Consider the following 12,489-nt stretch of genomic DNA (forward strand, 5'->3'; position numbering starts at 1 on the left):
TACACTTCAGGTTACAGACTCCGCTAACCCAGAAATAGTGCTTCAGGTTAAGAACTTTGCTTCAGGATGAGAACAGAAATTGTGCAGCGGCGGCACATCAGCAGCAGGAGGCCCCATTAGCTAAAGTGGTGCTTCATGTTAAGAACAGTTTCAGGTTAAGTACGGACCTCCAGAACGAATTAAGTACTTAACAAGAGGTACCACTGTATTCGGATTCCTTCCCACTCTCTTCTCAATGCTTGGGGGTAGATTAAAATATAGCCATCTCTTATCCACATTGCTTGCCTTACAAGCTGGGTTTATAGAGGTAATAGGTAAACGTAAAGGGACCCCTGACCATTAGGTCCAGTCGTGGCCGACTCTGGGGTTGTGGCGCTCATCTCGCTTTACTGGCCGAGGGAGCCAGCGTACAGTTTCTGGGTCATGTGGCCAGCATGAGTAAGCCGCTTCTGGCGAAGCAGAGCAGCGCACGGAAACGCCGTTTACCTTCCCACCGGAGCAGTACCTATTTATCTACTTGCACTTTGACGTGCTTTCAAACTGCTAGGTTGGCAGGAGCAGGGACCGAGCAATGGGAGCTCACCCCGTCGCGGGGATTTGAACCACCAACCTTGTGATCGGCAAGTCCTAGGCTCTGTGGTTTAACCCACAGCGCCACCCGCGTCCCCTATAGAGGTAACATTCATTTAAAACTTTCATTTGGAGAGCAAGGCCGTTCCTTGGCTGCCATATGAAAAACATACCACAACCACTTTTAGTTATTTTTTATTTGTTAAAAAGCAGAAAGAAATAGGTGGAGAAAGAGAAAGGGCAAAATATGGGGAACCAGCAGCAGAACCTCAAAAAACAGGGTGTGACAGTGGTATTTCCAGTGTGCAGGCAGAAGCCAGGGCAGGACTGCAAGAAAGGCATTTTGACTTGTACAAAGTAACCCGGTGAGGCCTAGTCTACAGTTTGCAAGCACTTCAGACTGCAGCTGCAGGGACTGCATTTTCCTTTTTTAAAAAAAACAGAACACCAAACTGATCCCCTACCTTAACGACACTTTGTAAATAGAGCCCATGTGATGTAGTGGTGAAGCATATTTAACTTTTTTAATCCTGTTCTTCAACCAAAAATGACTCCCAAGCCCCAGAGCGGCTTATAAGTATCAGTAATAAGACTAAGAGTAGTTAACATATATGAGTATTTGACTTGGCTACAAAACTTCCTGCATGACTGTCTCGCGGCCTGACCTACCTCACAGGGTCGTGGTGAGAATTAAACAGAGAGACCATGTATTCTGTCCTTAGCTCTTTGAAGGAAGGGCGGGATTTTTTTAAATAGAAAATGTAACAAACAACAGGAGAAGAGATGGACGAGACCCTTCTTATGGAAGACAGGTTTCTATCGGGGCTTCCTGATAGACAGGACTTCCCAAACTATGATCCACAGACAACCAGTGGTCCACAAGCTTCATTTACGGGGTCTGCAGTATGTCTGTGCTCTTGTGCTTGAGGTCGGGAGATCATATTAAAAAGCCATGTTGCTTTTTAATTTGCGTTTTAATCACTGCTTTTCTTTCTTACGGCTTACTGTATTGCAGTTTGAATTCTACACAACAAAATAAAATACAATATATAAGAAATAAAAGCAGCAAACAAAACAAAACAAAACCCAACCTTCCCTAGAAATCATACAGTATCTAGTGTGGCACTACGCTGGGAAGAAAAATAATCAATTTTCCAGTGGTCTGGGAACTACTGTTTTATTTACAGTGAGGTTTGTTTGTTTATAAGCAGACTTTCAAATAGGGCATTCCCCAGCTACGATCTGAAACGGGGCAGTTCATTCTGTCTCTTCGTTGTGTACAGAGCCAACCTTAGAGACAGTCAGCATATTGTGCTAAAAAAAGGCAGAATTCTGGATTATAATCTGCTGGTCCTGGATGGGATTTTTCGGAGTTCCCTGAATAGAGTACACTAGCACAGCAGAGGGAGAACTATGCTAAACCTTTTGCGCTGATGGGCTAGCTTACTAAATGCAGGGAAGGGTGGGGTGTTTTTTTTTAGGGGTGGGGTGTTTTAAAACATGGTATCGCACCACTTCATTCAGTATGACAAGTAGATTGGCTCCAAGGGGCATTGAGAAAAATTTAGCATATATGAGGCTAGACATGGGCACAGAAGTGTGAGCATATGTTGAATGGCTCAGGCGCTGCAGGGCATAATTAAATCTGGATATTGGCTGTTCGGCTTCTCATTTTCAGGCCACCCGCCCCAGACTCTACCAAACCCCATATTCCGTCACATGAGCTCCCAATTCATTCCCCGCAAACCCACTTTTATTTTATTGGATGTTGGACTCCATTATTTATTATCTCTCTGTTTGCAAGTGACTGGTTACAGAATCTCTCTCTCTCTATATATATTACTTAATAAAGACATTTGATTGATTCTCAACATCCTACCTGGCTGTATTTTTAAACAGCATTAGCTACTAGCACCAGCTCCCCAATTTGCTCTGTGTGGGACCCCTTGCCTTTTTCTCGACAATGGGGATAGATGCCAAGCCCCCTCTTGTCACAACCTGGCTCATCTATTCCTCCTGGGTCATGCCTGGCCTCAGCTCTTCTCGGTGTCTTTGCAGATGGTGTACAAGCTATGCCAGAAAATTCAGAATTTCCTCTCCCCCGCCATTCACCTCACCTCCTCTCTCTCTTTCAAAACCCAGTGTTCCCGCCCCCCCCTCTCCCCATTATTTCCCCTCGGTTTACCATCCGCTGATATGGACTTCCCAAGCTCTGCTGTCTCTCAGGAGACGGTTGCTTAGGAACAGCAAGAGGGGTACGTATGGATTCAAAGCAGCGTGTGAGACAGCCCACGGTAAAGGGATGTTGGCTGCAGGGAAAGGCAAACGGGAAGATATGGTAACAGCAAGGGAGAACTGCGGGTTTTCTGAGCAGCTTCTCTTGGCTACATCGCTACGCCCAACTGGAACCCATCACTCAGCTGCCACCAGCAACGCACCATCATTTCAGGGTTGCGCCAAGGTTTTGGCTTGGGATTGCTTGAAACACCCCTTCTCCCCACCCCACATCCCAAATAATCTACCACACAGGGGAGGGAATTATGGCAGTTTACAAGCCGCTGGTATGTTTGTACAGTTTGCTTCCAGAATTTTGCTTTTCGAAGGATTTTAGGGAAAGAGGAGGCTGTGCTAAAGAGCATGAAGATAAGGGAGAGATGGTCTGTAGGGCAAGTCTGTATGCGCTGCCCCCTGAAAGAAAGAAGCACTAGTTATTCAGCTCTGCAACTATGGGATGATTCAAAAACACCACCAAATATTGAAGCCCTATGCAAGTTGAAGCCCTCTTCCCAGTCTTCCTTCCAAGATTGTACCAAGTCCATGTGTTTTCACACTAAGTGGTTTTGCAGTCATAAGGTCTAGAAACTTGTCATTACATTTTTCTTTTTTTAAAAAAATGAAAGCCCTGTATGAGATGAGGGGTAATATTTTGAAGGTGTTGACTTCTAGGCAATGTTTCTAGTAAAATCATGTGTCTGATGTAATCCCAGCAGCGCAGAAAACAGAAACGTACGTGGCGTTGGGCAGTGATATCGCTAAACAGGTCCCCCCCTTTTTTTAATTGCTGAGATTTCACCAGCCCATACATTTCCATCCATAAGGGTTGCAAACATGCTCATTTTTAAAATAAAAGGAAGGCAGCAGTCTCTGCACCCAGCCAAATTCCATGCTGGGTGCCAAGATCTCTATCTGTGTACAGTTTTGTGTGGCTGCACAGAAATTATGCTTTGATCTCCCACACAAGGGTTTGTGTCTCCACTTGAATGGACTTAAGAACAGAAGCATAGCCTGCTGCATCAGGGCAATGGCCCACATAGTCCAGCATCCTGCTTCCACAGTGGTCAACCAAATATCTATGGGAAACCCCAGGAAACCCTTGTGGTTTCCTTCAACTGGTATTCAGAGTAACCATCATTCACGTCACAGAGAAGGGAAAAAAAAATGGGACAGGGGACAGCCGATTCAGGGAAGCAAACCCATCAGCCCCAGCCAATGACATGAGAATCATGGGAGTTGTAGTCTGAAACACGTGGAGAGTACTGCATTCGCTACACGTGCTCTATAAAAGGGCAAGGTGAAAAAAACATACCACAAAGATCAATATCAGCAGCACTGAGGGCCTTCTGGTGATTCCCTCGCTACGAGAAGCCAAGTTACAGGGAACCAGGCAGAGGGCCTTCTTGGTAGTGGCACCCACCCTGTGGAACGCCCTCCCACCAGATGTCAAAGAGAAAAACAACTATCAGACTTTTAGAAGTCATCTGAAGGCAGCCCTGTTTAGGGAAGCTTTTAATGTTGAATAGGTTATTGTATTTTAGTGTTCTGTTGGAAGCCGCCCAGAGTGGCTGGGGAAACCCAGCCAGATGGGCGGGGTATAAATCATAAATTATTATTCTTTTTATTCAGGCAAACATTTTCTGCATGGCTCGGGCCAGCTTGGCATCCCGCACCCTGATCCGCTCCATGACTCTTTCCAGTTCTCTCCGGGCTGCCCGGTTCCCCGGTTCCACCTGCAGAACCCCTTTCAGATCCTGCGCCGCCCCCTCCAGGTCATTCATGGCATCGTGAGCCAGGCCCCGCCGGAAGAGGGCCTTGGTGTTGGCCGGCTGCAGGGCCAGGGTCTTGGTGCAGTTGCAAGCGGCATTGGCTGGCTGGTGCAGCCTCAGCTGGCAGGCAGCCAGGTTGGCATGCAGCTCGGCTTTGATCTGGTCGTAGTCCGGCGGCGGGGCAGCTACAACCAGCAACCGCAAGGCCCTGGCATAGCGCCGTGCCGCGGCGGCAACGTCCCCTGCCCGGTACAGCTCCCCGCCCCGTTCCTTGTTGCTGAGGACCAAGTCCCACTTCTCGGCGGCGCTCATCTCCCAGGAGTCTTTGGCCTCCGTGAAGCTCGCTAACCGGATGGCCACGGTGCCTCCCGCTGCCACCCTCGCCTCGGCCTGCTCCCCGGCCAGCATCGTCTCCAGGCAACGGTCCACGACCCCGTCCCACTCGGTGTCACCGCCACCCAGCTCCACTTCAGCCCAGCAGTGGGTTGGGTAGCTCAAGGGCGACCCTGGCTCGGCTTCGAGGAAGACCTGGCAGAGGGAGCCTTCTTTAGGTTTATCTAAACCCGTGCCCGTTTCCAGGACCAGTTTGACGAACGTGCCGTCCGGGCAGGCCCAAGGGACGTCCCTGCCGGCTGGGTCCCGAGGGGGCAGGTTCTCTTTCAGGTCCTCTCCTTCTGCCTTGGCCCTGCTCTCCTTCTCTCCTCCACTCCCGACGGATGCGCCACGGCTGCTCCCTTGGCCAACGGCTGACCCCTGGTTGGGTTTCCCGTCCGGCATCTTCTCAGTGACCGGTTCTGTACTTGCCATCATGGAATCAACTTGGGTCAGGCGTTGCCAGCTTTGGGGATGAGATGCTCCCAAACACCTCCAAGAGAAGGGAAGGGCGTTAAGGAGATGTTCACCAGGAGGCAATCCAGCCTAGTAACAGCGAAGAAGAAAAAGCACAAGATGGCGTTGAAAATAATGGGCAATTGCACCGCCTTTGCCTTGCCTCCCCACACTGAGCCCAGACGCCTCTGAGACCCAGTGTGGCGTATGGCAGTGGGCACAGTTGTTACCTTTCCACCCAACTCCAAATTCCAGCTCAGCTAAGATGTCCTTGTGTGGCTCTGGGCAATGCCAACAGTCTTCCAGCTTCAGTTCCTCATCTGTAAAATGGGAACAGCAGCAGCTTAAATCACAGAGTCCTTGTGAGGACAAGCAAGCTAGGACTATAAGAAGCATTTTTTTCTGAACGTGAAGGGGAAGTTTGGGCATTTGTCCAAATTAAATTCCGCGCACTGCTTGACCACTGCCTTTCGCTAGCAGTGCCAGAAAGGCCCTGCCGTGTTTGTCGACCTTCTAGGGCTCCCATTTTCTCCCGAGCCACTAGAATGCCCGCGTCCATTTGATGACATCACAGCAAGTCAACCAATGACTGGGTAGGGCTTGTCTTCGACAGCCAACTTTTAGCTCATTCTCCCTCGTTATGAAGATTATATACACCCATCTGTCCCCCAGAAACTGGCTCCAAACACAAAATAGATTTAATACGCCACATAAAACAGAACAAATGAGGTTCTCAAACGATTCAGCACCCCATCTCTCCTCCCGCCAAAAACACATCCATGCTGCAATGACCTTTCTGACAGAGCAGCAAAATGCTTAATTATCTTTTTAGTCTGTGAAAGTCCCCCAATATTTCACGCTTCATTCTATGTCTCACGATTTCTATTTATTCCCTCCCCCCCCATCATTATCATTGCCATTAATCTGATTGGAATTAATTTTATAATGAAATGATTTTATAAGGTTTTATCATTTTACTGTTGTTAGCCGCTCTGAGCCCAGCTTTGGCTGGGGAGGGTGGGATATAAATAAAATTTATCATCATCATCATCATCAACCATGCTCTCCTCTCCTTACCTCAGTTGCTCAGTACTGGTCCTCAGCACTGAATGGATGAGCAGGGCATATGCTTCAGCTTCTCCCTCAGTCGCACACTCGTTATCTAGTCCCCCTCCACATTCCCCCCTTCTTCTTCTTCCTCTCCCCCCTCCCCAAACGTCATTTCCTCAGCAACCACCTGTCTTAGCAACCATTGTAAGCAGAAACCTTGCCTCAGGAGATGCTAGGAGAAAAGGCAGGCCGGCAAGCAGGGGTAATTTATTTATTTTGCCAGAAGCCATGGGAGACCTCCCTGACTACCCCACCCTCGCCATTATGAAACAGGGGACTCCCCTTCCAATTTATAGGAAGCCGCCCCTTTTCCTCTTGACATCTTGTCTATGCAGCTTTCAGTCAGCTGCCAGAGAAGCTGAGGTTTTAAAAAAGCCACAATATTCACGGAAAGGATGTGAACTCACAACTCCCAAGCTCTGTACCAGAACCCTCTGTCAGAAATACAGGTAATATGAAAAATGCCCTATGTTTTAAGCCTGCCTTGGAAAGCTGACAGTATCATTCTGCATGAAAGGTTTGTTTCTTTTTTTAAAAAAATATAGTACATATACATTAATGCCAGGACAGGTTAAGTCAGAAAGACAGGAACTTCCTGCAACGTGATGTCACCTTCTGTACTTGACTGGATTCAATGCTGATGGGAAACCCCACAAGTCCTTTTAAAAAGAAAACGAGAAAAAAGGCTAAGAAATATGGACATGGGGTAGGAAGATGCCTGGAAACTCCATAAACGACTATGGAAGATACGCTACATTATTATTAGTTATTTGATTTCTTACCTGCCCTTCACCATAAGGTCTCAAGGCAGGTTATGGCAATTTAAAAATACAGTACTAAAAGCAAATTACAGCCCCAAGAAGGGACTCATGGGTTTTCTGAGATGGGGTAGAAAAGTCCTGTGGCATTTTAGAGCCTAACAATTAATCCTAAGCCCCTTAAAAGCCTTTGTTGCTTTGCTGCAACGGATCAACAAAGCTACCCCACCCCCAACCTTGCAGTAGAGGTAATAAAACTACATTTCCCATAATGCCTTTCTTTACTCTTCAACTCCACCTCCTTCCTTCCTGCCTTTTATAATCCAGTTTATGCAAGGGGTCTATAGCAGAACTTCCAAGCTGACCGGCACTCTCCTTCCCGAAGCATGGTCTGACTTATAATTGGTGGTACGTATAGGGTCTGCAAAGGGAGCCCGGACTCCTGGGTTCCTTTAGAATCGGGAGGGGGGCCCACATTGTGTGCAGGCAAAAAGCTAGTAAGTCAGTGCTCACTAATATATATATATATATATATATATATATATATATATATATATATATATATTCATTTTAACATATTAATTAGCATACATACAACAAAACTTCACTTCTTATACAATCTTTTTGGACTTCCATCAGCACCTCTGATGATCCACCATTCTTATCACTTCTGCATTTCTTAAATTCATATTGCCTTTAATTATCTTAACTAACAATTCTCCTCTTTACCAATTTTTGCAATAATTCAAATAATTCGCCTCACAAAACTTCTTGCAAACTACAAACAGGAGCCAGTACCAGCCACACAGATGTGTCCAGCTCCTCCAGGGAAATAACAGATCGCTAAGTATTTCCTCTCTCCAATTCAGCTTGCCGCTATGTGGCTAGGAGAATAGCAGCATCGCTGCGCAACGAGGATCTGGGGGAGCCTGTGTTGGCGTGCAAGAATGGGGTGTGCCCGCTGGGTAAGTGACCCCCCCCCCCACCCTACCCTCTCTCCCTGCCAGCCGTAATCTTCTGGAATATCCCCCTTCCAGGAAATGCGGCCTCTGCTTAAGCCCCTTCCTTAAACCATCCCCTAAAAAAAGAATCACAAAACCTTTTATGTAAATCCCTTAATCTTTGTCTCAGTTGGACCCCACCCCCCTTGCAACCAAACCCAAAACGCTGTGGCTTCATCTGCTGCTCTCAATGACTCCTCCCCCCCTGCCGCCACGCCCCCCGTTGCTTTTTGCATTGTCAATTTTTCATTTCGTTCCTTGTCCAAAATCTTCCCAGACAAGACCTTCTTTCATATTCATAGTGTTGCTTGGGGTTGGGGAATGCAAGTGCTTTTCATGCCTTCCTATGAGGCAGAGTCTGGCAGTTGCCACAGGCAGCAGATTTCATCTTATTTACTAGAGGTGTTTAAATATGGCTTAAATTACCGAAGTCTCTAAACAGTGTGCATAAAAGTTATTTTTTAAAAAAACAATAGTTACAACTGATCATCAAAACAGAAAATGTCAGCTGTAGGAGAAAGGTCTTTTTCAGTCCTGGGACAGCTCAGTCGGTAGTGCATAAGGAGACTCTTAATCTCAAGGACATGGGATTGAGCCCCACACTGGGCAAAATCTCTCTCCATTCCAACTCTACAATTCTATTCTATGATTCTAGGGTACCTGAAAGAAGAAGAGGTCTTTGCCAGGCGTTCAATGGGAAGGGGGCCTGTATAATCTCAGCTGGGAGGCAGCTCCACAGAATCGGGCAAATACAGGTGAAACTCAAAAAATTAGAATATCGTGGAAAAGTTCATTTATTTCAGTAATTCAACTTAAAAGGTGAAACTAATATATGAGATCGACTTATGACATGCAAAGCGAGATATGCTTCTACTTCTCAGAGGTCCAATCTTGCTCGATTTGCAATCCTTGTTTTGCTGATTTCATTGAATATTCTAATTTTCTGAGATTGTTAATTTGGGGTTTTCATCAGCTGGACGCCATGATCATCACAATGATAACAAAGAAAGGCTTGACATACCTCGCTTTGCATGTCATGAGTCTATCTCATATATTAGTTTCACCTTTGAAGTTGAATTACTGAAATCAAGGAACTTTTCCACGATATTCTAATTTTTCGAGTCTCGCCTGTAATATTTAATGCAGCGCTTCTGGTGGAAATGAGCCACGCATCTGAGCCATGGGGGGCCACCAGCAGCAACTCCTCTGAAGTTCTCAGTGATTTGGGCAGGGATATGGGCACAAATGTTGGAGGATAGGGAGAGGCACCGTGGTGTTGGACGATAGCGCTGTCCATCTCCAGGTATCGTGGTATCATTCTCCTGGCATTGCCAAAGATCAAGTAGATCAGGGATGAGAAGCCTGTGGCTCTCCAGAAGTTGTTGGACTACAGCTCCCATCATCCCTGACCACTGTCTGTGGCTGAAGAGAGCTGGTAGTCCAAAACGTTTGGAGGGAACCAGGTTAGTAGTTCTGGATCAGCCTTTGCTAACAGTCAAGAGCAGGCATTAATATCAGCATTCTTGACAGCCTGGGCAGCATCCACATATCTTACTGTTGTCTTTTCTTATAGGCAAGCAAAAAAGCACAATGCCGCCATCTACTAGCTCCCCTGTCAGCCAAGGGGCAACCCCCCCTGCTACCACAACAGAAGTTGGGATCCATAAGCCACATTCTTGATGAAATAAAATGAGGGATGGCAGGAGGAGAATGACGGTCCGTTTGACAACTCCTGTGCACACAGGAATCGAACGGACCTGAGCATCCTTTAGCCTCCCCTCCACCTCACCGTTCTAAATCTGCTTAAATAAAAGAAGCACTTTGCGTGCTCTAATACACCAACTCGTTGTAAGAAGCATAATTTGGGAGTCGGTCGGTATGTTTTGCAGGAGATGGTTGTGAAATAGAATGGGATCCACAATGTTTTTCTCTATTGGGAATATTTTTTGGGGCAGCCTCATACTCGCAGGTTGGGGCAGGAAATGAGATGATGAAAGGAAAATAGAAACCCAATAAAGAACATATCGGTATGCACACACATGCAAAGGTGAAAAGAACAGTATTTTTCCTCTTTGGCTATCCTTCCACAGAAGCCATATATCTTTCCAGTGCAGTCCATTCTGCTGTCAAAGCGTTCATGATGTCCGGAAGCATCACCTAACTCTTAGCCAAAATCTGCTTCCCCACTGTTTCCACCTCACTGGGTCTAGTCCTGTCCTTTGGTGCAACAGTGAACAGTTCCACTCCACAGCCCTTCAGATACTTGAGGGCTGCTCTCATGCCTCCTTTTAATATTTTCTTAACCAGACTAAACATAATCAGCTCTTTCAACTGTTCCTTGTAAGGCTTGCCGCATACACCCTCCCCCCCCATACACTTAAAGCACATGGCTTCCCCCAAGCAATCTTGGGGACTGTACAGTGGTACCTCGGGTTACATACGCTTCAGGTTACAGACTCTGCTAACCCAGAAATATTACCTCGGGTTAAGAACTTTGCTTCAGGATGAGAACAGAAATCGTGTTCCGGCAGCGCGGCAGCAGCAGGAGGCCCCATTAGCTAAAGTGGTGTTTCAGGTTAAGAACGAACCTCCGGAACAAATTAAGTACTTAACCCGAGGTACCACTGTAGTCTGCATTTCACAAAGCCACTATTCCCCAGCATCCTTAACAGTTCCAAGGATTCTTTGGAGGAAGCAACGTGATTTAAACGTGATTGTTACTTACGTTATTTATTGAATTTCAATCACCTATCTCATAATGGTGAGGGTGGGATGATCAGGAAGGGCTTCTTTGACTTCTGGAACGTGTCCAGAGGAGGGCAACCAAAATGGTCAAAGGCCTGGAAACGATGCCTTATGAGGAACGGCTAAGGGAGCTGGGCATGTTTAGCCTGGAGAAGAGGAGGTTAAGGGGTGATATGATAGCCATGTTCAAATATATAAAAGGATGTCACATAGAGGAGGGAGAAAGGTTGTTTTCTGCTGCTCCAGAGAAGCAGACATGGAGCAATGGTTCCAAACTACAAGAAAAAAGATTCCACCTAAACATTAGGAAGAACTTCCTGACAGTAAGAGCTGTTCGACAGTGGAATTTGCTGCCAAGGAGTGTGGTGGAGTCTCCTTCTTTGGAGGTCTTTAAGCAGAGGCTTGACAACCATATGTCAGGAGTGCTCTGATGGTGTTTCCTGCTTGGCAGGGGGTTGGACTCAGTGGCCCTTGTGGTCTCTTCCAACTCTATGATTCTATGATTCTATTCTATGACCTTTGGTTGGTAGGACCCTTCAGCATCATGAACAATCTCCGGATTTTGATATTTGTCCAATTTTGGATATCCACATTAACACATACTTTCCATGAGTCCCTTCCCTCTCCAGGGAATTGACAGGTTATGCAGGGTGGGGCTTACCTAGGCACCCCCCCCCCATATTTTATTCAAGTAGGCTCCCTGAACCCACTCTTTCCTGGGAAAATCTTTCCTGTCTAAATTTGTTCTGCTGCTGGAAAAAATGTTGCAACCTTAGGAACTGGCTGCTTCTGCTGGAATATAAATAAAGGGAAGGCGAAGCATTTCTTTGGAAGTCTGGATTTGATGGTGGATAAGAGAGAGTAGTAAAAGCAAAGGAAACCTGGCGTTATTTCATTCCCCACCCTTTGATAATATCATAGCTACATCTACAGCATATCATGCCAAATCAGTTGTGCTGTGGGGCAATGAGGTCACTCATGGCAACCTTCTCTTGACTAGTTGATAACACCCAATTCCCTGATGCGCCTCTGAAAAAGTTTGCCACAATTTGTCCTGCTGTCCTGGCAAAACAAGGGACTAAATAAAACTGCATGTGTCAGATCCGCTTTGAGGTTTTGTTTCATTTTTACAACAACAACAACAACAACAACAACAACAACAATAATAATAATTTATTTATACCCCGCCCATCTGGCCAGGCTTCCCCAGCCACTTTGGGCGGCTTCCAAAAAAATATTAAAATACTGTAATACAAAAAACATTAAAAGCTTCCCTAAATCAAGCAGCATACAAATTTTTATATAAAATAATTAAGGAAATGCCATTTTAAACCTGGCAATTTTTTTTATTTTTCGCTTTCATATAAAATATTTGTACTGTATTGGGTTGTTTTTTCCAAAACAAAAAGGATGGGTTTTAAAACATATATATGA

The 12,489-nt window shown here is 46.1% G+C and overlaps 1 protein-coding gene and 2 long non-coding RNA genes across 4 annotated transcripts; 2 read left to right on the forward strand and 1 right to left on the reverse strand.

The window, feature by feature from the left end:
* Positions 1-206: 206 nt before the first annotated feature.
* Positions 207-3,452, forward strand: LOC307209230. Its single transcript, XR_013835449.1, has 2 exons — positions 207-307; positions 676-3,452. It is a non-coding gene; the product is annotated as an uncharacterized lncRNA (long non-coding RNA).
* An 871-nt stretch (positions 3,453-4,323) lies between these two features.
* Positions 4,324-10,555, reverse strand: FKBPL (FKBP prolyl isomerase like). 2 transcript variants are annotated; one of them, XM_079963960.1, is made up of 3 exons: positions 10,148-10,555; positions 5,672-5,761; positions 4,324-5,531 (listed from the first exon to the last, which is right to left on the reverse strand). In XM_079963960.1, exon 3 carries the CDS (start codon positions 5,421-5,423, stop codon positions 4,470-4,472), a length of 954 nt encoding a protein of 317 aa, XP_079820086.1. In that variant the 5' UTR covers positions 5,424-5,531; positions 5,672-5,761; positions 10,148-10,555; the 3' UTR covers positions 4,324-4,469. The 2 variants fall into 2 exon arrangements, with proteins under 2 accessions (XP_079820086.1, XP_079820085.1); XM_079963959.1 differs by lacking the exon at positions 10,148-10,555 and adding an exon at positions 6,519-6,634.
* LOC307209127 lies at positions 7,602-10,152 on the forward strand. Its single transcript, XR_013835317.1, has 3 exons — positions 7,602-7,717; positions 8,179-8,274; positions 9,884-10,152. It is a non-coding gene; the product is annotated as an uncharacterized lncRNA (long non-coding RNA).
* Positions 10,556-12,489: the final 1,934 nt, after the last annotated feature.

This window comes from Podarcis cretensis (assembly GCF_951804945.1).
Source record: "Podarcis cretensis genome assembly, chromosome: 2".
Taxonomy (NCBI): domain Eukaryota; kingdom Metazoa; phylum Chordata; class Lepidosauria; order Squamata; family Lacertidae; genus Podarcis; species Podarcis cretensis.

Coding starts and splice junctions, on each gene's coding strand:
- FKBPL (XM_079963960.1), bottom strand. CDS start 5,423: ATGATGGCAAGTACAGAACCGGTCACTGAGAAGATGCCGGACGGGAAA.